Here is a 27,476-nt window from a genome sequence, read left to right as displayed (position 1 = left end):
GAACAAAATGACAACAAGAGAGAGAGGGAGCTCACTCACGAGAAAAGCAAAAATACAGGAATTGAAGCAAAGGTAATAAAAATCGAGCAAGAGAGAGAGAGAGAAAACCCAAATGTGAGACAGTAGTTGATGAAACAGGGAAAGCATTTAAAAGATTTTCAAAGCTTTGAAATTTGTTGTAGAAGAATGATGTAGGAAAACAGACATATCTGTATATAACCCAGAGTGGAGATTTCATCTGTTTTTCACACTCAGCATTCTAAGTCCCACCCCCACTCTCCATATCATGACCCACGATAGTAACAGATCTCAAGTATCTCTACTTGGAGCTCTTCAACCTGGCTTAAAAGACACAGTAGGAAATGGCCAAAGGTCTCAGCTAAGGAACTCACAATCAAGGAGGTGGGCTTTAGTTAGTTGGACCTTCTTTCATTTAGTTCTCAATTTGTAGGGTAGCAGTAAAACGCTTTTTCATGCTCCCACACCTCCTAAAATGAATCCCTAGACTGCTCCACCACGCTCTTGAACCTTGGTGTGGCTTTTAATAAGAGTTTCTCAGAGCCAGAGGGTCTCAGCTGCCCTTAGAGGTAGATGACATCAGGATCCCTTTAGGCTCCTAGTGGAGCCACAAAGAGATGGGAGACATACTGAAGCTGTGTGAGGACTCTAGGCATAGTAAAGCATGAAGAAGTGAGTTCATGAGTCCTGGGATCCTCTTTTCCCCCGGAGACCCAATCAGCCCACAACCAGGACTCAGGTTTCCTTTTGCTTGATCATGCCATAGCCTGCCAATTGTCTCTGAATACAGCTCCCTTAGATTAGGGAGTTCTGCATCATAGCCCCCGTTCTAGCACTGAGAACAAGCACCCTACTATTACACAGAGCAGAGCTTCTCATAGCTTCTCCCCATTCCTCATTCTTTTGGAGATTTGGCCACTGCAGCATGAGTACAATATTCCTAGGTGGGAATGCCCACAAGCCCCATCCTGGGTTTACATGAAAACAGACATTTAAGAAGCCTCCTGGTGTCAAAGGTTCTAAGTGGGGCTCTTCTCCCCTCTGTTCCTTGAAATAAGTAATAAACTCACAGAAACAGGGAAGAACAAATTGGATGAATTTCCTCCTTTATACAAACCAATTCAGTGAACGATAACAGTAAAAAAAAAAATCTGTACTATTCCTTTCAAAGCCATTATATGAAATCTTTCATCAATAATCACCCCTGCTTAGCCTATCACTTACCTGAAACCAGCTTCTCACAATTAAAAAAAAAAAAAAGAAAAAGCAGATAAAAGAGAAAAAAAATTTCTGAATTTCATTTATCCTTGAAAAACATGGCCTCTTTTTCTTGCTATTTTTCTCCAGAGACAAGATCCCCTCAAAGATTAAAGTCTTTCAGAAGGGTGGGAATATCTGACTTTCTTCTCTCCCCTTCTCATTTGCATGTGTGCCTGTAAGCTCACACACACTCAGAGGTTTTCAAAAATATACAGAAATTGCTGTGATATGTGAAATACATTTGAAAACATCATCTCATCCCTAGAAGATTTGCTTCTGAATTTTTCCCAAGAAGGATATCAACACTGCAACTGATTTCACACCATGTGGATCTTTTCTTTCTCTTCCCCTCAATCCTTCTTTCAATATATATAAAAGCAATCTTACCAGTCAATCCCAGTAAATTTTGTTGGCTAATTTTCTTAATAAAATTTTCTCCAATGGAACACAAAATTTAAAAAGAAGTATACAAAAATATTAACAAAATCATTAATAAAGGCTATTTATGTATTCTGGGTTAAAACAGTTTATTTTTGTTATTTTGTACTTTACAGATTTTTTTGCAAGTAGCAAAAATATGAGTGCAAGATTGTATTAGAAGAGGAGATGTAGTTGGTTAACCCTATGGTACCCACAGACATTTGTATGAACTATAATGAAGCCTCTTTCATTAATAGGAGCAAACTCAGAACCTGCCAAAGAGGGGAGGGGAGTCTCCAGGTGCAGAGGCCAGTTCTCACTCCAATTCCACTTCTTTGAAGGTTTTCTGGATAACCCCCATTACCATCAAGGTGACCACAGGTGGGTTTGTTCCACATAATATGGTCCTGGTCTAATTTTTATTCAAGCAAGGGGCAGAGATGAGGTTGGAACTTTGATTAAAGGCTTAATTCAAACTACAGGGAAAGACAAACTAACAGTAACCAGAAGCAAGGTAATTTTGTTTTATACAACTCACTTTTCTCACCTTCTAGTTGATGCTTCGTCTCAAGGAACCCCTGTTGCCTGATTTTGTCTGTCCCCAACACCAGGAACTGATTCTCTGTATCCCTGTCCACTGTCCACATTCAGGAAGGGGAGGAGACGAGCGAGGGCAAAAGAAGCTGCCCTTCCCAGCTGTGCTTTGTTTCCTTTATAAGAAGGGATCCTAGTCAGATTTGATGTTAATTATCAAGACTGACTTAGCCTAGTAGGTGCATCAGAATCACCTGCAGGGCTTGTCAAACCACAGCTTGCTAGGCTTCAACCACAAAGATTCTTTTTTTTTTTTTTTTCGGTACGCGGGCCTCTCACTCTTGTGGTCTCTCCCGTTCCGGAGCACAGGCTCCGGACGCGCAGGCTGAGGGAAGCCCAACCACAAAGACTCTTGATTCAGTAGATTTGAGGTGGAGCCACAGAGTTTGCACATCTAACAAATTATGAGATGCTGCTGTTGGTGCTGGACCGCAGTTTTAGAATCTCTGACTGAACCCATATCCATTAAAGATGATTCTTTTAGAGACTTCCCTGGTGGTGCAGTGGTTAAGAATCCACCTGCCAATGCAGGGGACACGGGTTCGAGCCCTGGCCCGGGAAGATCCCACATACCGCAGAGCAACTAAGCCCATGCACTACACCTACTGAATCTGCGCTCTAGAGCCCACGAGCCACAACTACTAAGCCCACGTGCCAAACTACCGAAGCCTGTGTGCCTAGAGCTCATGCTCTGCAACAAGAGAAGCCACTGCAATAAGCCCACGCACCACGATGAAGAGTAGCCCCCTGCTTGCCACAGCTATAGAATGCCCACACGCAGCAACAAAGACCCAATGCAACCAAAAATAAATACATTTATTTTTTTTAAAAAAGAGCTTCTGTGGTTTCTGGGGTGGAGGGTCAGATAAAGTCACATTTAGCAAAGTCTTCAGTAGTCATGGGCTCACAGATTGAATACCATGCATTGGTGAGGAATTCCTCGCAGGACTCAAGAGATGCAGGTGCCTCTAGCTTTAGCCCCAGGGGATCACAGTCAAGGGTGTGCGGGAGACTGGTCTCTGCAGCTGGGACAAGACTCCTAGAGGCATAAGATTGGTCCAAACTTAAACCCTCACATAAGTTCACGGGGGCCCTGCAGTTCCCAGCATCGTCCCTGGGAAACACTCTCACAGTCCCAGGAACGTTGGGAGGAATCAAAGGGAGGCTGTCAAGGACACTGGATGTAATACCCTCCAGAGATGGCAGGCATGGGCCAGGGTGCATCGCATTTTCGGGATCCAATGGAGGACCCAAGGGTTGAAGATCAGGGGCGCAACAGCACCCGGAAGGCTTAGAAGGATGCTGCAGCCATGGGCTCAGCAATGCAGGGTTGTCCATCAAGGGATCGCCGGCAAACGGGAGCTGAGCTTCTAAGTCCAGAGATGGGTGTGTTGTGTCTAAGGACAAGCGCCTCTTAGTCCGGGCCCGGACAGTCGGATCCTGAGTCCCCTCTTCCTGAGGACGACGACGAGGACTGTATCGTCCAGGTAGGGGGAGATCCGCAGCAGATGGACCTGCGGTCAGCGGCGGAGTCAGACCGGGTTCCGCGGAGCTGTAGGCAGCCGCAGCCCCGAACTGGGCAGCAGAGCAAGAACCCCGGGCCGGCTAGGGGGGCGGGGACGCAGGATCCACAGGGGCTCTACAGCGGGTCCCATGGCAGGCGGCCACGGGCGGACGGCGGTGCGAGGCGCTGCGGGACGGACAGTGCCTCCGGCGGAGCGTGGGTCCCCCAGGCGCGCGGACCTCCCTCCAGGGGTTCAGGAACTGGCTGCTGGGCACCGTGGGCTGCGTGTGGTCCACCACGGTCCGGTCCTGCCCGCGTTTCCACAGCTCGTAGCGCTCCGGTTGCAGGATGCGCACGAAGGCGTCCATGGAGAAGGCGACCCGGGCCTCCCCGCAGCTGCACTGCGATGCCACTTTGCCATAATCGATCCAACGCGGGGAGGCGAAATTGATGGCTTCCGCGCAGTTGAAACCGTGGTTGAAGCCGGAGTGGTAGCCATAGGCAAACGTCACCATGAACTCTCCAGCCTCCTGAGTGACCCGACCGAAGGGGATGCCGTTGTCCTTGAGGACCGTGGGCGAGATGAGAGCCACCTTGTGCCGCAGGAAGGCCTCACAGCCCCGCGAGCTGCCCGGGAAAAGCTCCCTGGCCAGGCGTTCCAGGAGCCGGCCGTGCTCCGGGGGCACCACGTACCAAGTCTTGGGCTCCCCTAAGTGCAGGTAGTTGATGCTGTAAAGGTCCATGTCCTCCGTGTGCCAGGCGAAGGCGGTCTTCCACATCCCGAAGTAAAGGCAGGGGGTGTTGATGCCTTCGATGACCACTCCGCACTCCTGTTCCAGCAGGTCCTGAATGGTTCCCAGGTGTCCAAGGTTCCACTGCTTCGTGTTTTCATCGAATAAGGAGCCACTGACGTCCGCACCGTATACTGGTGAACCATAGGGTCGCGTTTTCCAATATTTTCGCTCCAGATCCTCAAAATCAGAGTAGAATGGAGTCTGGTGTGTTTCACTGTTTGTTAAGCAGCGATACTCGCTCACGGTCATGGCTTTCTTCTTTTTGTGGTGCTGAGTAAACACACCTGCCTGCCCAGAAATCACCGGCTGGAGGGGAGCGGCTATTAAGATGTCATCGATGTCATCATAGGTCTCTCTGGCTTTCCAGTCCTGGGGTGGAATGATCTTAGCCAGGCCTGCTCGGTGTGCACCTTGGGATTCCATATAAGCAATGTATTTATTGAAATCATTAAACTCTTCTTTGGTTGGACGAAATACCATTATGCTACAACTTGGGTTCTGGGCCCAGTTGGACTTAGACTTCATAGCTTTCATTAATAAGCAAGAAACTCCCAAGCTTTTACTTATGTTCTGGATAGGTGAGGATGCTGGAAAACACTACTTTTTCAAAAATGGGTTGGAGTATATCAGCAGGAACCCCCAGTAGACTTTAATGCAATGAGTTGATAATATTTCTTAGGCTTGCTGATTCTGCAGGGGACTCCACGCTGGGCAGAAGCCTTGCTCAGGACTGATGCTGGCTGAGCCTGCAAGTCTGTGATGTCCTTGGTTGACACTTGGCTCTGGTCTCTTGAGCTCTAGTGAATCACCACCCAGCCCTGGGTGGATATCTCAAATGTAGTGTCTTCAGGGCAGTGTTGGAAACAAAAGCTAAGAAAAAATACAATAGAGACAGGTTGCAAACTAATGTTTGGAAAGAGTTACTAGGGAACTACAAATAACACACCACCATGGAATATAATTGCATATTCAAAGAAAGGCTAAAATTTCATAAGATTGACAGGACAAGAAATGATGTTGTTGTGAACAGTGGAAATTCTTGTACTCTAGTAAGGAGAATGGAAATCATTACATTCACTTCGAAAAACTATTTGGACAGTATCCACTAAAATTGAAATTACCCATGTGCTATGATTCATGCCTAGGATATGTATATGTCTGTGCAATGAAAGTCAAGTCCAAGAATGTTCAGAACAACATTATTTCAGTAGCCAAACACTGGAAACAACTCAAATGCCAGTCAACATTAGAATGGTTAAGTACATTGTAGTATATTCATACAATGGAATACAATACAGCAATGAAGATAAACAAGAACTACATGAAAATATAAGAATAATTCTATAAACAGAATACTGAGCAAAATTATCCAGACTCAAAAGTATACCTATTCTTTGCTTCCATTTATATAAAGAGAAAAAGGAGGCAACGTAATCTATGTTAGAAGTCAGAGCAGTGGTTACCTTTGTGAAAGAGAGAGGTTGTGAGTGGGGGAGTGAGGAAGTCTCTAGAAAAATGTGAATATTCTATCCTGAAGCCAGGTGCTGGTTACACAGCCATCAGAATGGCTCACTGTCAAAAATCATCAAGTTATGATTATTTTTACAAATTTCTGTGAAATAATATTTTTAATTATTTAAATAAATTTAAAAATATAGTTTAGGGTTAAAAGCATTAAAGGAGACAAATATCTTTCATCGTACCAAAAGGAAAAGGAAGGGTGATTGAAAATATATGAACTAAACATTCAATTGAAGAAGCTACAAAATAAAGAAGAGAAAGAAGGGGTAGGAGTAAAAAATAACAAAGAATAAAGACAAAGTTAATGAAAGAAAACACATACAACACCAAACACTGATGACCAAAAGTATTCTTGGAAGAAATTAATGATAGCAATAAAACATGGGCATAACTGAGCCTAAGAAAGAAGGGAAAAATAAACCACTAGGAATGAAATAGTGCACAAAAGAACTTTTAAAATCTCAAAAGAGAATCTTAGGAGAAACGTGACAGCAAGATTTTCAAAAGATAAGAGAAAAGAATAATTTTCTGGAGAGGAAACATATCCAAAATGGATCCAAGAAACACCACAAAGCTTGAATAATACCCCAGTATAAGAAGCTGGTTCAAAGTATGACCCCTGAAAGTCCAGGGGACACATCATTTTATATGTGAATCTAGAAAAGTTGCAAGAAACAGTTAACTCTTATTGTGCAAACTGTCTCAGAGCATAGAAAAAGTTGGAAAGCTACTCAGATGAGGCTATTCTGATCTCTGATAGCAAAACGAAAAAAGGACAATAAAAAAATAAAGCTACAGGCCATCTTTGTTTATAAGCATAGATGAAAACATAAACTGGAATGTTATCCAACGAAATACAGCAATATAATAAAAGAATAATACATCATGACCAAATAGAAAGGAAGGATGATTCAACATTGGAAAATTTAATGATATAATTCAGAATATTAACAAAGTAAATGAAAACTACCATCCTCTTATAGGTACCAAAAAAGCATCTGATGAAATGAAAAATCCATTCATGATTTTACATTCTTACTTGCAAAGCATCAAGAGAAAACTTGTTTTGTAAGATAAAGAATTTCAAGATAAAAAATAGCAAGGAGGGCTTCCCTGGTGGCGCAGTGGTTGACAGTCCGCCTGCAGATGCAGGGGACACGGGTTCGTGCCCCGGTCCGGGAAGATCCCACATGCCATGGAGCAGCTAGGCCCGTGAGCCATGGAGCGGCTGGGCCCGTGAGCCATGGCCGCTGAGCCTGTGCGTCCGGAGCCTGTGCTCTACAACGGGAGAGGCCACAACAGTGAGAGGCCCACTTACCGCAAAAAAAAAAAAAAAAAAAAAGCAAGGATCACTCTTAACAGTGAAACAAAAGTAACATTCTCATTAAAGTTAGGAAAAAGAGATGCATCAACATGAAAAGCTGCTCAACATCACTAATTATTAGAGAAATGCAAATCAAAACTACAATGAGGTATCACCTCACACCAGTTAGAATGGGCATCATCAGAAAATCTACATACAACAAATGCTAGAGAGGGTGCGGAGAAAAGGGAACCCTCTTGCACTGTTGGTGGGAATGTAAGTTGATAGAGCCACTATGGAGAACAGTATGGAGGTTCCTTAAAAAACTAAAAATAGAATTACCATATGATCCAGCAATCCCACTACTGGGTATACACCCAGAGAAAACCATAATTCAAAAAGACACATGCAACCCAATATTCATTGCAGCGCTACTTACAATAGCCAGATCATGGAAGCAACCTAAATGCCCATCTACAGACGAATGGATAAACAATTTGTGGTACATATATACAATGGAATATTACTCAGCCATAAACAACAATGAAATTGAGTCATTTGTTGAGATGTGGATGGATATAGAGACTGTCATACAGAGTGATGTAAGTCAGAAAGAGAAAAACAAATACCGTATATTAATGCATGTCTGGTGAAGCTAGAAAAATGGTACAGATGAAATGGATGCAGGGCAGAAGGTGAGACACAGATATAGAGAACAAACCTATGGACACCAAGGGGGGAAAACCGTGGTGGGGTGGGGATGGTGCTGTGCTGAATTGGGCGATTGGGATTGACATGTATACACTGATGTGTATAAAACTGATGACTAATAAGAACCTGCAGTATAAACAAACAAAAAACAACTAATACTACACATTCTTTGGGTTATTTGTATGGAAATGTTAATATAAATGTTTCAGGCATTATATGAAATTTCTAAAAATCTTATATGTTCTGGTATAATGTTATAAGTCATAATTCTAGTTATTACTTTAAAACATATATCTCAGAAATAACTAAATTTCCTTGTCAGTTGCATTATTATGAACTTTCATCAAATCTTTAACCGTGGTCATTTTTAAGTCTTTTGTCATTTACAGACAGTTCTGGGTGTACTCTGATGCTTTTGCAAAAATGTTCCTATAAGAGGTTTTCATCTTCAAGGAATTCATGGAAAAGACTCTGACAAGTACAGGTTTCTGGTAACTGACTATACTGCTGAATTGAATGAATAAGCATTGTCAAAACACTAATGGAAAACTGATGAATTCATAAAAGTGCTAACAAAAGATCAAGACTTGAAAAAATTTAATTACATGGCACTGAGTGAACTGAGGCGGATGGTTATAATTTTTTTGACTTTCTGTTTGAATAATAAAAAAAAATCCCACAAGGACTCAGAGGCAGAAAATATACAAATCAATTTTCACTGCAAGGAAAGGAGCTGTTACTGTGGAGGATTACTGGACTGAATGTCACTATTATGACATAGTATGAGTGTGTTTCGTGTTTGGTAATTGCAATCCTTGTTGCTCTCGTTGTGGTTATCCATTTACAATGCTTGGTGTCAGTTTATTTATCCCTTAGAAAAATAAAATACAGTGTGTGTGTGTGAAAAAAAAGAAACATATTGAACATACTCCAAGATCAACTTGAACTGTATGGAGCATATGTAATAGTTATAATTTTAGGACAGAAAATATATGTGTACAAATAAACAAAGAAAAAAAGAAAAAAGCAAACTATTTCATTAACCCCATTTCAAGTGCTCCCTTAATACTGTTTCTTAATCCTTTTAAGCTCCCTAATTTCCACCATTCAAATATTTTTTTCACCTTTCCCTGTCCTCAAACGTCAGGCACACCTATTCCACCCCACTTAGAATCCTTCGAATGTCCTAAAAGTCCCTAAGTGATCTGGCCCACCATCACCTCTTGACCTCTCCCCTTTCTACCCTGCTCCTTGTTCTCTCCTTCCAAACACATTCCTGGCTGTGTCTCAAAAAAGGCCGGTATACTCTTGTCTGATGGTCTTAGCACCATGGCAACTCTCAAGCCTCAACCCAAACATCACCTTTTTAGTGAAGGCTCCTCTGATCCTCTTGCCTTGGATAAAAGTAGAGACAATTTTCTTTCCAAGAAAACAGGTACTCTCTCAAGAAAACAGTTTCAAGTGAAACTTGAACTGATGGTCAGTACCCATGTATCTCTCCCAGATTCTACTCAAATCAGCCCCACTCTAACTGCATCATTCCTGATGCCATCACAGTTGAATGGAATCAGCTCTTCCAAATGTCTAGTAAAAGGCCTCATTTTTAAAGTTATCAGCCCACAAAACACAGGTGTTTTGCCTGAAATTTTTCCTTTAAGATTTCTTACAAGAAAATATATGGCATCTAAAGGTTATACAAATGTCAGGGTCCTTTTAGGTACAGAGGGATTTCCCTGGGAAAGCTGCCAGAATGGGCGGAGCTAGCACAGTGCTCAGGGCATTAAACACCAGTAGTATCTGGACAGCACAAGAACCAGGGAGAGGAGAAGAAAACCATGCTAAAGAAATCTGTGACGAAGAGCTCAACTGCCTTTAGAGAACAAAGGCATTGAACCTTCCTCACCCTGTAGTCTCCCCAATAAGACTAAGGAAGATCAGCTGGCCTGCCATTGTTCCAAGTAATAGAAACTCCCCACATCTCCTATGGTCTGCAAGAGGTGCCAGAGGTCCCTATATGTTATCTGGGGTCCATTCAACACAAGAGGAAGCTGGGGCCCAATCCTCTACCACCTCTCTCCCCAAAGAGGTCACCACTATTTGGCTTAAACATAACACCTTTATCCTTTGGGTCTGGGATCAGGGACAAAATAATAGCAAGGAAGGGCTTGCTCTCTGTGACCCCTGCCGGTAGCTTTTGTAAGAGTGCATCAAATGCAAGAGGGAAGAGATATGGGAACATATGCATATGTATAACTGATTCACTTTGTTATAAAGCAGAAACTAGCACACCATTGTAAAGCAATTATACTCCAATAATGATTAAAAAAAAATAAGAGTGCATAAAACGAATGTTTCCTGCAGACCAGAATACTGATGGCAGGGGCCCCTTGAGTGAGCAGTAGTAGCTCTTTATACCTCTGCCCTGGAGCCTCGTGCACCATGGAATATGCAGCAGGTAGGTAATGGAGGATCAAAAGAATACGTTCTTCTCCTTTTCTTACTTTAATGTCAACGATAGAAGAAACAATCTCAAGGTCTCTACAGAATGTATTGGTAATAAATGGTGGGTAGGGGAAGTGGTTGACAATCTAGCCTATTCCTGAGGGAGTGTCACAAATGCACTTAACTTAGCTTCTAAAGATTGGGTGGAAGTCAAATAATCTCTCTCTTCCTATTCCAGAAACACCTGATGAGCACTCAAGGGTCTTGGGGATAGATTGTTATGAAGGAGAAGCATTGTTCAAAACTGATGACATCTTAGGATGTTCATCCTAAGATGCCTGAACAGTAGGCTACCATAGACTCCTTCCATGACTGGAGGGCTATAGCATCCAAAAGGGCCCAAGGTCCCCAGGTGCCTCCTAATGTACAGGGCTGCTGGCTTTCCCAGACAGCTCCTGTAAATGGCTGGCATGATATCTAGGCAGCTTACTTCCCCAAGCAGTCTGAAGGTCCCTTTCCTAATAAAGTGGCTGTCTTCAAAGCCCTATATGAAGGAAGAGCAATGGGGAAGGGGCCTCCACTACAACAAAGCCCTCCTCAACATGGGATGCCTCTCCATGTAGATGCTGAAGAAATGCAGAGCCTATGTGTGCCTTGGCCCTGATGTGTTTCCTGAAGTTGTCTTTTATGACTTTGTGGAATTTTCTTCCATTCATAAGGGGACTCAAAAGGTGGGAAGAAAGCAAATAGTAAGGTTTCATCAGGGTTAGGGTTTTCCGCCATGTGTATCTCAAGGAGAGAGGAACAAGTGTCTTGATGGATTGGATGGAGGGATAAGAGAGTGATTAAAATGATGGGCCAGTAAATTTATCCTGGGTAAAAAAGGAAATGAGAACATGAGGGCAATGTCTCCATTTGGTCAAATACTTCTATTAGAACACTAGGAAATGTAAGCTAGAAAGAGAATGGGATGCTGGAAACATAGGTGGTACTATCATTATTCCCATTTTATGGAGGAAGAAACTGAGGTGTAGAAAAATTTATATTTAAGTTAATACCTTGTATTCTCAATCCCTAGAGTTATTTTTGTACTTGACTTATCTTCCATATAAAACTACTTTGAGAGCATTGTCTAGGCCTTTTTCATCATCATATTTTCCAAGGGATCTTGGTACTTCATATAGTGCACACTCCAAAAATGTTTATTAAAAAAATAAGTAACGAAAATCATTTGGCACACACTGCAATCTCTCTCCTCTTGGTTACACCCCATCTTTCTTCCTACTCTCCTATCTCAGGAGAAGAGAAGATACTCCCCCTCTCCAGAGCTAATCTTGCCATTTAAACTCCTTAAATTGACACCTCCCATGCATTCCAAAACTATGCTCAATTAAATGATCACTATCACCTCTGTAAAGAGTTAAATCATCAGTCATCAGTCTGTTTCCTGATTTAAGCTGCATCCTTTCTCTTACCTTCCTTTCAATACCCAATATGTCAAAACATAAACAAAAATAATCTACGTTTACAAAAACATTTCCCCATCTCTCTCCGCCTATGATTCTGATCCCACTTCTCCACTGAAATTCATCTCTGTAAATCATCACATCGTCTCCCAAGTGCTGCTCCATGGGTTACACTTTATCTCTCTACATCATTGATTCATGGCGCACCTCCTTCCTCCTAAAATGTCTCTGATCTCCAGGGTACTGACAGTCTTCTCCGGTTCTTTTCTTTCTCCTTGGTTCCACTTCTTTTTCTACTACACAAATGCAGTCTTATTTCAAAGCTGAATTCTCATCTCTCTTTTAACTCTTTTTATTTTTCCCCTTAAATTTCCTTTTTATGTTCACGGCATTCTTTAGTATCACACTCTCTCTCTCTTTAAAGATATAATTTAGTGCCGTAGCTTTCTCTAATAGCACTGACTTTCTCCTGTGCTTCTGATTTGCTTTTCCTTCATGACTCGCCACTGAGCCCCTGCAAACCAACTTGTTTAGTACAAATTGGTCATCTTTCTCCTGAAATTAACTTCCTCCTTTAGAAATCATTTTTTCTAAGGATAGGAATACAGTATCCCAGTTACCGTTGGATATTACATCTCCCTCTCCCTAGTCATATAATCGGTGATGTCAGGGGATCCCGTGACAGTCTACTGTGAGGCCCCAGGGACATCTGTATACCCCAGGGAGGCTTCCTGTGCTCTCCTTCCTTATATAAGAAGCCAAGGATCCAGCTTGCCTTCCTCTCCTACTTATAGCTGTCACCACTCAAGCTAGACCCTGAGGATCTACAAGTAGCGGTCACCTGTATCATGTGATAATCTGCCCATCTCACCCTAATTTTTAATTTTAAAAATTCTTCTACAATGATTTAATTTAAAACTATATAAATATATAATAAAAATTTTCATTCTATGTGAAAACGTCCTCTAAAGAAATGAAAAGTGAATAGTGAAACAATTTAGAAGGAAAATTAATGTCAAAAATTTAAATACCATGCTAAGGGCCTTTCCTGTAATAAACCATAAAATGCTGATTATGAATATCACACAGGCCCTCATTTCTTATTGAATTATTAATAGACAACGAAAACAACGCTAGAGTTGCATATTTGTTTTTGTTTTTGTTGGTTTTGCCACGTGGCATGGGGGATCTTAGTTCCCTGACCAGGGATCAAACCTGTCCCCCTGCAGTGAAAGCAGAGAGTCCTAACCACTGGACAGACAGAGAAGTTCCCTGTATTTGTTTTATAAACTAAATTATTTTCTTTTTACATTTCTAAGGATCCTAGGAGGAATGAGGCTGGGCTACCATCTATATAAAATAATCTAGATACACATTAGTCTTCAGATATTGAGCATCGAAAGGAAACACTGTGATTTTGTAAGTGTAACTCTTTGTGCAAATCAAAACTTCTCAGAATTTGCCGATTACAATTCCGGTGATCCTTCAGTGCTCCAGACAAATGTCTTCTCTATGGGTCTCAGATGGTTGCTTTTACTGTGAAACCGCCTCCATGTTTCTTTCAATTGGAGCCACAGGTACTAGTTGAGAATAAGTGCCCTTTCGTTTCAGTTACTCTTCCATTTTACCCTTATTCATGGTATCCCCAGTAACACAGAAATTCTTCATCTAAGGAAACCTGACAATTCTGACAATTGAAGAAAAGTATTTTTATCAGAATGATTAGACTTGATGGACTTCTGGAAATTCGGAGTCTTTCAAAAATAATTCCTCCAAGCTTTCCTGGTGTGTGTGTGTGTGTGTGTCTGTGTGTGTGTCTGTGTGTGTCTGTGTGTGTGTGTGTGCGTGTGCGTTTGCGTGTGTGTTTTAAACTGGGGAAGGTAAGAAGTGAAGTCAGTTTAATAAATCCTCTCACTGTGGCCATTGTCCAGTTTGCTTATCGTACAGATTGCTCAACAATTTCAGGACAGCAGGAAAGCCTTCTTGTCTTTTATGTTCCGTGCATATTTCAAAGCTATTATTTCAAATGAGGATTGTTGACAGAATGCCTCAGACGTTAGCCATTGTTTCTGCTGACAGCCAATATCTAAACGCTGTGTTTAATAAATTTCCTCTCAAGTTAGAAAGTCTACTTACCGTTTATTGAAAATAATTTTACCCATATTATTTGATGGCAAAATAAATTCTATTTGACGGAGATAAGTGACTCAACGTTCCCCCTATTATTGGACAGTTATTTTGTTTTTTACTTTTCCACAAGTATTACTAATCCCCTATAAATATCCTATACTTCAGTACCTAGAACAGTATATTTGGTAAAACATTAAATAATGAAATGCCTTGGATTAGATATCTAGAAATGGAATTACTGAATTGCAAGATTTAAACATTAAAAATACTTATAATGTATTGCCAAACCTTTCCGGAAACATATCACTTTACATCCTCACCATTAACTTTACTCTGAAAAGCAATCTTTAATAATTTGTTAAGAAAATTACTGTGAAAAATTTTGGTGAAAAACTGTAGCTCAAGTTTTAATTTATACTTCTTAAATTACAACTAAGATTGACGTTTTCGTCTTCAGTGAATCTAGCCATTTGTATTGGTTCGTATCCTTTGCCCATTTTTCTCTAATATGGTTCTAGTGTTTTTTCTCATCTACTTACATCAATATTTTATACATTATGTGACTATTTCGCATATTTTACACAGTATATGAACATTTTACAAATTGCTCATGTGAATACTTTACATGTTAAACCCTTTGTTTAATCTGTTCATAGTTTTTTCCCAGTTTGCCATTTCTTCAATTTACATTTAATTTTAATTTTAAATGGTTTTGGCACATATTTCAGTTTAGTATATTAAAATGTTGAGTGGGTCGTTTCCTTTGTAATGCCTTTCATGGCCTTTATGTTTAGAAAGTTATTTGCCCATCCAGAGACAGATAAATATTATCTTATGGGGTTTTTCCTCTTTCTACGGTAGTTGTACTTTTAATTTGGATTTTAGTTATACCTTTAATTCTAACTGGGGATTTTGGGTTTGTTTTATTAACTTTTTTTATTGTTTTGCGAGTATGGTATGAGGAATAAGGGAGATGTATGATTCCTAGTCCTAGTGTGTTGTGTTCCTCTCTATTAGTTTATAGGCGCTTTTCTTTGTCCCAGTGCTCTTAAATTTCTTCTGTCTCAAAATTCTTGTTCTTTAGTTTTATGAAAACTTTAGTTCCTTCTTTGACAACTTCCTCTAGTTTGTCCCTCTGCACATTTTCTCCTGTATTTGGATATCAGACCTCATGGACGGGACCTCCAATTCTTGTGTCTTTTCTTCTTCCAATTTTCTATCCCCTTATCACTATGCTTTATCTTCTGAAATTTTCTCTCATCCTTATCTTGTAAACCTACTTCTATTGTCTTTTTCATTTCTCCTATCAAACTTTTAATATTTAACAGCTCATTTCTGTCCCCATAGCTTTTTCAAGTGTATATAGCTTCCTTATCTGCCCCCCACCATTGTCCTATTTTTATTTCACAGGTGCACTTATTTCTTCTCTCAGAAAATACTAAAACCCGGACCCATATTGTGAAAACAAGCTTCATGTAACAATCCTTATGCTTAAAATTGACATTGCAATCTAGTATTTCTGCTGTGTTCTATTTTGTTACCCTTTAAAAAATATGCTGCTGCTACCCCACAAAGTTGTTTCTATGACCCACTAATGGCTCATGTCCTGCAGTTTGGAAAGAAATATTATATAAATCATGTTGAGGGTTTTGATCTTTCAATGTCGGAGACACAATCACATTTGTTTTCTGTGCAGAAATGGATAGACTGGAGTGGCCCAGAATAAATGAAGACAAACATTTATAAAGATGCAGATGAGAGATGGTACCTTCACTGCGGTGGTGGTAGAGACAGAAGCAGAGTGCCTACTAGGGTGCCTTCACTCACATCTTATTATTTAATCTTATTTCCTCAGTGTGACACGTGGGGAACTGGACCAGAGCGTTCAGATGCGTGTCCGAGATGGCATAATCAGTGAGTCCTGAGCCAGATTTGAGCCAGGTCCGTCTGTTTCGTAAGCCTGGCCTTTCCTCTAAGTCACAGCAAATCCATGAGGTAAGCCTATAAAATAGGAGAGAAATTGTCAGAAGAGCACATTTTGGAGCTTAAGAACCAATTCCTTGGAGGTTTCAATACCTGAAAAGGTTGACTATGTTTGACCCTTGAAATGAAACCTAAATTTATTTCTTAATTATAAAAACAAAAAAAGACACATACAGTGTGATGTCACAGTAACAACCTGACTTGGAGTCCCCTTTGATCTGGAGTTCATGACCCTGGTCATGTGGTACTTGTCCCTCAGCCAGGTCATTCTTACCCTTGTACACCTCTGCCATGTCCTCCATGCGAGGCTGTGAGGATTAGGGTTTTCATGGGATTTTTTAATATTTATATTACTATCTAGGATTATACATGCTCCCCAATGTCGATTCATGTTGTCAACTCTACACAAAAACAACTAGAAATCAATCCCTCTCTTTCTCATGTTCTTTATACATGCTCTATTATGCTACTTGTCATGTAAGGGTATTAATCGTTCCTCTGTCTTCTCTACTAGATCATGTACTTTGGGGGACAGCGTGGTCCCTTCTTAGTCTCTGGGTCCCATTGGCTACCACAGAGTCTGGAGTAATAGATGTCAAATTTGATAATTATGTTGTGTTTGAAAAAATGCAGAATATATAAATAAATTCTCAGTTTTTATGACTAAAGCACTTATATGACTTTAATTCACTGTTTTTCAAACTTTCTTGATCCCTGCTCCCCCCTTTGATAAGCATAACTATCTCTGCCACTACTCCCCCACCCTCTTCGGCAAATTCTACTTTTTCCCCAGACCCCTGTCAGTGACCAACACGCACATAACACAGAACATTTGCACATCCCACAGCCAGGCTGATTTTGTCTACTTTAGTTCCTTTTACTTTATAGTACAAACAAGAAAGCTTCTTTTTGTTTGCTGCTTTCCAAAGGGAAGTTATATGATGATATTGAGTTTACTTTTGCAAATTACAAATGTCCTCACCCCAAGATTCTAGAACACAGTACGTCATGGGAGTACCTTGATCTAATTAAAGTTTTTACTGACAGCTCATTCTAGGGGAAGCCTGTCTTTCCCAGCATCTTTATGAGCCATAATTCACGTCTCCATTTGATCACCTCTGGTCCCTTTTCTTTGCCACTGACTCTCTTCTCCTGGGGACGAGGTTTCAAACCAGATCCTCTTAGGCCTCTGCACTCACACCCATGCCAATCCAGCATGTGTCAATAGCTGTCAGCAAAGACCTGAAGGGGAAGAATAATGGCTGATGTGGAATAAAATGACATTCTACTTGGATTTCAGTGGGTTGGTTGATTCTTTTCCAAGCTGTTTGAAGACATGAGTCAAACTAGACTCTTCTCCAGCCCTGCAGTCCTCACCACCTCTTCTCTCAAACCCAGTTTTTAATCCCTTCATCCCCGCCAATCCATTCTGCAGCTGGAGTGACTTCCTAAAATAAATCTGATGACATCATCCTACTCTTACAGCCCGTCAATCGCTCTCCATGTGCCTTAGGATGAAACCCTGCTACCTACCTGACCCCCAACACCACTGAGATCTGATCCCTTCCTCTTGGGCCTCACGTCTGGCCTCTGCCACCTGGCCGTCTTTGCTCTGAGCAGTACTATTCAACTTCTTGCAGTTTCTACCACAGACAGTGCTCTCTCTTGTCCTGAGACTTTACATCATAAAATACTTCCCTTGGCCTGGAATTCTCACCTTGTATTCCCATCCCTTCAACTCTTTCATTTACCTTTTTTTTCCTTTTTTTTTTTTTAAACACAATGCAGCCAAACATTAGGTCCTCAACTCATCCATCTTCCTAACAATCATGTACTCACTCACCCCTTGCCCTCCTCCTGACCTACGTGATGTTAAGGGCCCTGATTGTGCCTTTTTTTTTTTTTTTTTTTTTTGCAGCTTGTGGGACCTTAGTTCCATGACCAGTGATCGAAGCCAGGCCCCTACAGTGGAAGCACAGAGTCCTAATCACGGGACCACCAGGGAACTCCCTGATTGTGTCTATTAATCCCAGTATTTCCCCTGTATCTAATTGCTACCTTCCCCCTCATATATATACATAGTGCCTGTTATACAGTAAGTATTCAATACAGGGATTAAATAAATGAATAAAAGAAAGGGAGAAAAACCCTTCCATGAAATTTCACTTGGAGTCTCTTGGCTCTAGTCCATTCATTCATTTTCAAAATGTTTTTATAACATCTACCATGAGCACTGGCTAGATGCCGAGTATCCAGGGAGGAACGAGCTTAGACCTGGTCTCTGCTCTCAGGCCAGCACCTCGCAGGGCTCCATGGGTAACCAGAAAAGAAAGCAAAAGTTAACTGATGCTCTGCCTGAGACAGGGAAAGGCAACGCTGGGGAACTTTCACGCCACCAGTGAGTTCTGTAACATAGACTTCATGCTGTGTCACCTCTAGCCCAGGGCAAGACAGATACAGAACTTTGTACCACAGAACTTGAAGTAGGTAGGGAAGCCAGACAGACAGACAGACAAGGAGTTCCGATACAGTGTGAGAAGTGCTCTTTAAGAGAGCTATGTGCTATGAGGGCAGAGAAAGGACGCTGAAGCTAATCTGGGAGAAGTAGCTCTGAAAAAACAGTAGCAATGGTGTAAAATCATACTTAATGATGAGATATGTTGAAACTGTGGCTTCTAAACTAAAATAATGATTAAATTTCTAGGTTCCTGAAGCTACTTCTTTGTCACTCCTCTCTGTTGATTGTCAAACTCGTGTATGAAATTGACATGTAGCAAGGAAACTAACCACATTTGCATTACCAGGAGAGGAAAGGAGGCTGAGGAGTAGGTGCTATTTGGGTGAGGATGCCTGATTTATATTCCTAATCATGACTAAACCTAAGAAAGGACACCAGGCTCAACCCTCAAGTGAGAAGCAGAAGGCATCAGAGTCAAAAGGGGTGGTTGACACCCAAGCCAACAGGAGGCTGAATCACGCTCTTCTGAAACTGTGGGCAGAAGTGTCTTCTTTCTAGCAAAGCTAAACCTTGGATGATGTCTTGAAGTAATACTAGACAACCTCAGTCCTCACAGAAGCAGCCATGTGTCCACATGCACACTCTCACCCCATGACCTTGCACTAAAACGGACATATGGTCCATAGAACTCCTGAGCACTTCCAGATTGCTCAGCTTTTGGATATAGATCCAGATGTTAGGGGTCAACTGCAGACAGGAATAACTTTGAGTCTCCTCATGCAGAGAAATATTTACAATAACTTTTCTGAAACTTTTTTTTTTCCGCTTTCCTTATCTGCAGGGAGAACAGTGTAGTGGTTATGAGCTGGGCCCTGGAGTTAGACTGTCTGGGTGTAAATGCAGTGTGCTCCTGGGCATATTGTGGAGCCTCTCTATGCCTCAGTTTCCTCATCTACAAAGTCAGGATAGTAATAGAACCTACCTCCTAGAGTTGTTTTAATTAAGACAACATGCATTAATATACCATGTTTCATTAATTCTAAGACATATATTTTTCACATTTTAACATGTCTGAAATTGAGGTGCAATTTACAGTCGATAGCATAGCAGTTTAGTTGCCTCAGTGGTAGGAAAAATAATGGTGTAGCTTATAATCAGTGGCATCTTAGATGTGATGAAATTCAGGATACAAAGAGCTTAGAAAAATACATAGCACATAAACAGTACTAAATGAATATTTAATAGATGATAGAGATATAAAATATATATAGCTCTTCTACATCAGAGCCAACCTATATAGCTCATTTTTAAACCAATGTCCATGATAGCAATGGCAAATGATAGCATGACTGACCCATTTCCCAGGAAAGAGAGAAGCTGCTCTTAATACTTGGCCTGGAGTTGGTGGCAGCATCTGGTACCCATCCCTTTATCTTAGCCAAGGTCTCAGAAAGGTGATATAACTGAGACCCACTTAGATGTGGATACCTTGGACAGGTAGAAGTTTGATGTCTCTTTAGGTCAACATTCTTTACCATGAAGTAGGGGGATTGAGCACCATTTTCTTTTCACAGTTCTGGAGGCAGGAAGTCCAAGACCAGGGTGCCAGCATGGTCAGGTTCTTGGTGGGGCTTCTCTTCCTGGTTTACAGACAGCCACCTTCTTGCTGCATCCTCACATGCTGAAGAGGATAATCCTCTCTCTTTTTAGAAGGGCATTAATCTCATTCATGAGGGCTCCACCCTCATGATCTAATTACTTCCCAATGGCCCCAGCTGCAAATCCCTAACTGGAGATTAAGCTGTCAACATATGAATTTTAGGAGGACACATTCAGTCCATAGCAAGGGGGGAGATCGTGGGAAAACGGAATGGAACACAGGAAACGGAACTGCAATGACCAGGCTCCCTAAAGGAGCCAACGAATGTCAGTGTCATGAGTGGAGGAAGGGAGGGATTTGACAGTAAGCCACACTCAATTCCTAGAGTGAAGCAGCCAGTGGGAGCATTCAAAGCCAGTCCCATCCCCCTGCACACCTGGTAAGAAAGGAATGCCCGGAGTAGCCATCATTCTCCCAAAAGGTGACCTGTGCCCATTTGTCAGGTACGATTGAGAAAAGTGAACAAGAGAGCTGCCATGAGCCCGAGAACAGACTGAAACAGCTCTGAGAGTCCCAAGAGGCTTTGGCCCTGAACTTGAGGCTGACTGTTCCCAGTAAAAGATGCCTTTCTTCAGAGGCTCTAAAACCAGCAGTTTGGGGGAGAGCCTGGCTATGGTTACTGTAGCTGGGAAGAAGCTGTGGCGTGGTGAAACTGCCTAACTGCCTGTCTGTCTCCAAGCAGATCATAAACGTCATACTATGTTTCCTTAGCATGTAGGACTAGCCTGGCACGGTGAGGGTGCTTAATATTTGTGGAGTCAATGAATGAAGGTCTAATATTGGAATAAGAGAAACAGAGTTTATTCTCTGGCTCTGTAAGTTATTTCAAACCCCAGCTTAGAACTGGATATCTTATTTTAAAAAACAATTAACACGAAAGCAATTATGCTGTAATAGGAATTATTTATTTATTTTAGGTGTTGCTTATGCTACTAGCTCTTTTTTTCATTTCTATTGGTGGTTTCAAGTCATTCACTCAATCGACAATACTCATTGAGTCCTCACTAAACAGAGAAAGCCAAGAAAGATAATTATCAACTGTTTTAATCTGGTTCAATCCATGAGCTAAACCATAGGATAATAAAGTACTCAGGGTCCTAGAGGGTCATGTGTAAGTACAGTCAAGGTAATATACCACAAGAGAGCTGAGGTTAGGTCATCTGGTTACTAAGGAGTTTCTCAGGAAAAAGAAACTTATGCAATAGACCCTTGACATTCCCAGGGAATGGATCCTGAGCTCTTTCTTTGCAAATTCTTAATCCTAGCTCTTTCCTAAAAATTAACCGTCTCTGGACCCAGGATTTCCCATGCATAGCCTCAAATTCTAAATCTATAGCCCGTTCAACTCTCACACCTGATCTCTCCCCTGGTAGCTGTTTTTCCAGAGGATTTCTCCTGAAGTCTCCTGAGGAGATGCCTTCACTGCCCTCCACATTATGTGAATATGGGCCTCAGCACAATTCCAAAATACTGACTGCATTGATTTGCTGCTGCTCATACATAGCTGAGATGGCTGTTGTCAACTTAGTGAATGTCAGTGATCTGCTGGCTCTGTTAAAGTCCCACCTAATGCAATACAAGTCAGAAACGTGACATGTCAGCTGGTACAGCAGGAAACGAGAACATACAGACATTCTGCTCTCAGGATTTGCATCTGGTAGGAACGACAGAGCCATTTCCAGGGATGGCTGTGAATTATCCGTGCTTTCAAAGACTCTGTGGCCCCCAAATTTCTCCATCCCCAGGTCACCTAAAACACCAATGGCCCCAATCACACAGTGGGAGGAGTTTGCATTCACTGAGTTATGACATTTTATGCCACAGCTCCTGCCACAGCTCCCGCCGCCTCTCTCCTGCTCTCCAGCCACTTTGCTAATCTGTGAGCCCCTTAAGGGTGCCCCCACCGCAGGTATTTGCATGTGTTGTCCCTCTGCCTAGAGTGATGCTCTCGATCCCTTGTCCACAGCACGCATTCGAAGACCACACTCCCAAGAGGCCACCCTCTCCGACACAGCAGTCCTGTCACTCTCTAACCCCTTACTCTGCTTTATTTTTTCTCCTAGCCCTTGTGACTGCTTGACTTGTTATGTCTCTCTTTATAATGAGAATATAAGCTCCAGGAGAACTGAAACTTTGCCTTTTTCACTGTTGTGCCTCCAATTCCACAAACAGTGCCTGGTACACGGTAAGTGCTTAGCAAACATGTGCTGAATGAATGAATTAATTAATAAGAGAGTGAATGAACAGGCACTGAAATCTATAGACACCATGTGAAGCTTTTGAGAAAAGGCTCTCTGAGAGATGGGACAAAGAAAAGATGCTCTCTGAGGTCTACAGGACTGGACGTATCTCTTTTTTAGGTAGAGGGGCCTGAACATTTAGGGCATGAGGATACTGGATCCCAGGATCCTAGAAATATCCAGAAACCCGGCCACACAAATGTTGCATTTTCATTGAGTGGCACCTCCAACATGTTACCCATGCCCAACAGGGCTCAGTTCTGCCCTTCCTCTGTCCTCCCTGAAACTGCTTATCCCCCTAACACCCACCACTTGCTGAGGAACCTTGAGAAGGGTCTCACTATTACCCTGTAATCGCTGCAGGTCAATGACAAGGAGCTTGGGAGGCATTTCAGTTTGAGCGGCTGGTGAGCAGAGCGGGATGGGCAAGGGCTGCTCCTCACCAGGATCTCTTCAACTCAGATCAGTGACCATTCCACTTATCTCGGTAGTCAATTCCTACCAACTGTTTGTGCTTTCCTATTTAAAGTGATGAAAGGTAACACAAACATTGGGAGAAAAAGCAACTTTAAGACCCATATACGGTAACAATCTAACGACATAAATATCATGGTAAAGTTATTTCCAAATATCTGGAAAGGAACCCTTACACACACGGAAACTGAATTGGTGTAATGGTTAATCTCTACGAATAATTCATTGTGGCCAGGTAGTCAGACAGATCCATAACTGACCCTTTATACAAATCTTAGAGGAATCCCAAGACCCAAACTCCAACCTCTACGAGTTATGTTTAAGTACAGGTTCTAATGTCCATCTTACAACTTTGGGCTTCTAAGTAATAATGATAATAGGTAATATTTATTTAGCACAAATTATGTTTGCACTGATCTGAACCTGTTATGTGCAAATCTAACAGAGGTGCAATGTGGCTAAGAGCTCATTTTGCCTAAACTGGCAAGTGGAGAGCCATCGAAACCTGATTTGTTGAAAGACTACTAAACAAGTTGGTGTAGGAGTCTGAATAAAGGCTGGGTCCTCTGGCTCTTGACTGATTGTGAAATCTTTACCTTGCCTTTGTAACACTGCAACAAGGACAAATACGACAAGGAGTGGAATTTGTAAATGGGTATGTGTGACCTTTTGTGCAAACATGCAGTAGATGCAGTAGATGATGAGGAAAAAAACCCAAAAAAACCCCATCAGTTTTCTACCGGTAAAAATAATTAGCAGGGCTTCCCTGGTGGCGCACTGGTTGAGAGTCCGCCTGCCGATGCAGGGAACACAGGTTCGAGCCCCAGTCCAGGAGTGGCTGGGCCCGTGAGCCATGGCCGCTGAGCCTGCGCGTCCGGAGCCTGTGCTCCACAACGGGAGAGGCCACAGCAGTGAGAGGCCCGCGTACCGCAAAAAAAAAAAAAAAAAAATTGGCAGTTTCTTACAAAACTAAATATAGTCTCACCATACAATCCAGCAGTCACACTCTTTGGTATTTACTCAGATGAGCTGAAAACTTACAGCCACACCAAAACCTGCACACAAATGTTTATAGTAGTTGTATTCATAATTGCAGAAAAAATTGGAAGCAACCAAGATGTCCTTCAGCACGTGAGTGGATAAATAAAGGGTCATACATCATAGAATGGAATATTATTCACCAATACAAGGAAATGAGCTATAAAACCACTAAACGTGGAGGAAACTTAAAGGCATATTACTACGTGAAAGAAGTCATCTGGAAAAGACAAAACTATGGAAGCAGTAAAATGATCAGTGGTTGTCGGGGGAGGGGGAGGGGGGATGATTAGGCAGAGCACAGAGGATTTTTAGGCAATGAATCTATTCTGTATGGTATTATAAGTGTAGATACATGTCATTATACATTGGTCAAATCCATAGACTGTACAACACCAAGAGTGAATAAATTAAACTAAGGACTCTGGGTGATAATGAGGTGTCAGTGCAGGTTCTTCGACTGTAACAAATGTTCCTTTCTGGTGTGGATGCTGGTGGAGGAGCCTGGGAAGGAGTATGTTGGAATCCTCTGTATTTTCCACTTAACTTTGTTGCTAAGTACTCTGCAAAAATTAAGTCTATTAATTAAAAGAAAAGTAACGTGTAAGCCTGGGGGTGTGGTGAGGAAAACAACAGTAGAACTGAGCATCAGAGAAAGAATACGAGCGGATGTCCTAGGCATTGGGCTGGCCCTAGACGCCAGGAGAGTGTACGGATGCACATCAAATTAACTGAGCACCTCTTACACGCCTGTCACATTTACATCCCCAGTATCTTCACAAAATTCTCGCACTGTAATTCTGGCTCAGAGAAAATCAATGATTTTCTGGCTGAAGCTCCCACAACTAGACAGTAGCAAAGCGCAGGTCTGAATGCCATTTCTGCTGACTCTAAGTCCAGTTCTCCCCTCTAAGTAACTGCTGGAAAGCTCAAAGCAGTGACTACGGAAAAGTTTGCTTTACGAAGGACATCACGCTTCAGATTCAACTTTGCACATACGCATACATAGTGGGTCCATGGATGGACTGAGTTTGTGGCTGGAGGGACAACACAAAACCACATCAACAGCATCACATTTATTTACTTCACCATTAAAAGAAAAATAAGAGGCTGCAGGGGAGGTGATAGGGAAGGAGAACTGAATAGAGAATTGTTATTACTATCCAGAGTAATAGGCTTTCCGGAATTTCCCATACCAAGGACAAAACTTCATAATGGACAGAGTCAGCTTCCCCTGGGGGTCACCCTCTCTGCCATGATGAGGAAGGAAAGCTTCTGCAGCTCTGGAGAGGGGCCAGGGAAGGGGGCCTCACAGTCTGGTGACAATGCAGACCTCCCCAAGTCTCCTTTCTTCTCTACAGTGCATGCCAGGGACACGGCCCATCTTCCTCACCTCTTCATGCCCACACTCATCTTATTGTTCCATCTCCAAGCCTGGCTGGAAAGGAAGATAAAGCCTCCCCACCTTCCTATTTCCTTGCTGCTCCAAGAAAACAAAGTCTCCATTCCATATTGCTTCAGGAAACAGAAGACACACACACACACACACACACACACAATTTCAGTACCTTACAGGGCTCTTGTGTTAATGTTACTATTCTAACATCCAACTCCTTTCCCAGCTGGTAATTATAGGTCCCTTTTAGAGTCCCCACCCAACAACCCATTTTTAATATCCTAAGGGTGCTCACCTGAAATCTCCCTTATTCTGACGAAGATCTTTCCAAAGGTCATGCAGAGCCCTATTCCCAGGCCACTTTGCCATAATCGATCCAGCGCTGGGTGGCAAAATTGATGGCTTCCACGCAGTTGAAGCCAGAGTGGTAGCCATAGGGAAACGTCACCATGAACTCTCCAGCCTCCTGAGTGACCCGACCGAAGGGGATGCCGTTGTCCTTGAGGACCGTGGGAAGAAGAGAGCCACCTTGTGTCGCAGGAAGGCCTCACAGCCCCGCGAGCTGCCTGGGAAAAGCTCCCTGGCCAGGCGTTCCAGGCGCCGGCCGTGCTCCGGGGGCACCGCGTACCAAGTCTTGGGCTCCCCGAAGTGCAGGTAGTCGATGCTGTAACGGTCCATGTCCTCCGTGTGCCAGGCGAAGGCGGTCTTCCACATCCCGAAGTACAGGTAGGGGATGTTGACGCCTTCAATGACCACTCTGCACTCCTGTTCCAGCAGGTCCTGAATGGTTCCCAGGTGTCCAAGGTTCCACTGCTTCGTGTTTTCATCGAATAAGGAGCCACTGACGTCCGCACCGTATACTGGTAAATCATAGGGTCGCGTTTTCCAATATTTTCGCTCCAGATCCTCAAAATCAGAGTAGAATGGAGTCTGGTGTCATTCACTGTTTGTTAAGCGGCGATACTCGCTCACAGTCATGGCTTTCTTCCTTTTGTGGTGCTGAGTAAACACACCTGCCTGCCCAGTGGTCACCTGCTGGAGGGGAGTGGCTATTAAGATGTCATCGGTATCATCGTACATCTATCTGGCTTTCCATCCTTTCGGTGGAATTACCTTGGCTAGGCCAGCTCGGTGTGCACCTTGCCACTCCATGGCAACAATATATTTGCTGAAATCTTCACATTCTTCCATGGTTGGGTGGACGATCGTAATCTTACTACTTGGGTTCTGGCTCCCAAAGTGCTTAGACTGCGTGGCGGCAACAGAATAAGCAACGGACTGCCAGCTTCTTAGGTATGCTTTGGATACCTGAGAATGCTGGGGAGTAACCTCTTCCCTATACTTCCTTTATTTTTAAAGAAGTTTTGATAGAGCTGAGAGGCAGGAACTCAGACTTGAACTTTTAAACAAACGAGGTGGTATCTTCTCCAGGCTTGTCAATTCACCAGAAGGACTCCACTCTTGTCAGCATTTTGGAGCCAAAGGAAATCCAGTATTTCCCAGAGGAGATGGCTCTCCGAGCCAAGTCCTGCCTCAGCCTGCAGCTCTGTGAGTTTCCTCTGTTGGGGGTATAAGTGCCTGAGACCTTCCAGATTCCCAGGCTTGAGTGCATGGGTGGTTTCTCACCTCACTGTAGCAGAAAGCCTCTTCATGGAAATTTCCAAGCCAAGCCTAAAGAAAGTACAAAATATTGAAAATAAGTGGATGACAGAACAAACTGATTTAACATCAAGTAAAAGAAAATTGTATAGCAATCTTAATTTCAAAGTTTGAATGTAAGGGCAAAAGGTACACTCTTTTGGTAGGCATGTAAACTGGTGCAGCTATGGTGCATACTATGGAAAACAGTATGGAGGTTCCTCAAAAAATGTAAATAGAACCACCATATGATGCTGCAGTCTCACTTCTGGGTATATAGCTAAAGGAAATAAAAACAGAATATCAAGGAGCTATCTGCCCTCCCACATTCACAATGGATAAGATATGGAAACAACCAACATGTCCAGCGATGGCTGAATGGATATAGAAGATGTGGTACATAGATACAATAGAATACTACTCAGC

General features: G+C 42.4%; 2 protein-coding genes across 2 annotated transcripts in view; both read right to left on the bottom strand.

Annotated features, from left to right (window-relative positions):
* LOC132526260 (tripartite motif-containing protein 77-like) overlaps window positions 1-25,847 on the bottom strand; it is a 48,552-nt gene extending 22,705 nt beyond the window's left edge. Inside the window, exons 1-2 of the mRNA XM_060160288.1 lie at window positions 25,708-25,847; window positions 15,991-16,164 (exon numbers count right to left, since the gene is read on the bottom strand). Of these exons, the coding sequence (XP_060016271.1) occupies window positions 15,991-16,164; window positions 25,708-25,847 (314 nt within the window). The remainder of the gene's footprint in view (window positions 1-15,990; window positions 16,165-25,707) is intronic.
* Window positions 3,094-5,450, bottom strand: LOC132526259 (lysine-specific demethylase 4D-like). Its single transcript, XM_060160287.1, is given in 1 exon segment — window positions 3,094-5,450. A coding segment is annotated over 1 exon segment (1,971 nt). The 5' UTR covers window positions 5,125-5,450; the 3' UTR covers window positions 3,094-3,153.
* Window positions 25,848-27,476: the final 1,629 nt, after the last annotated feature.

The sequence above is a fragment of the Lagenorhynchus albirostris genome, chromosome 9 (genome assembly GCF_949774975.1).
Source record: "Lagenorhynchus albirostris chromosome 9, mLagAlb1.1, whole genome shotgun sequence".
NCBI lineage: Eukaryota > Metazoa > Chordata > Mammalia > Artiodactyla > Delphinidae > Lagenorhynchus > Lagenorhynchus albirostris.
This window is presented reverse-complemented; position numbering and strand designations above follow the sequence as displayed.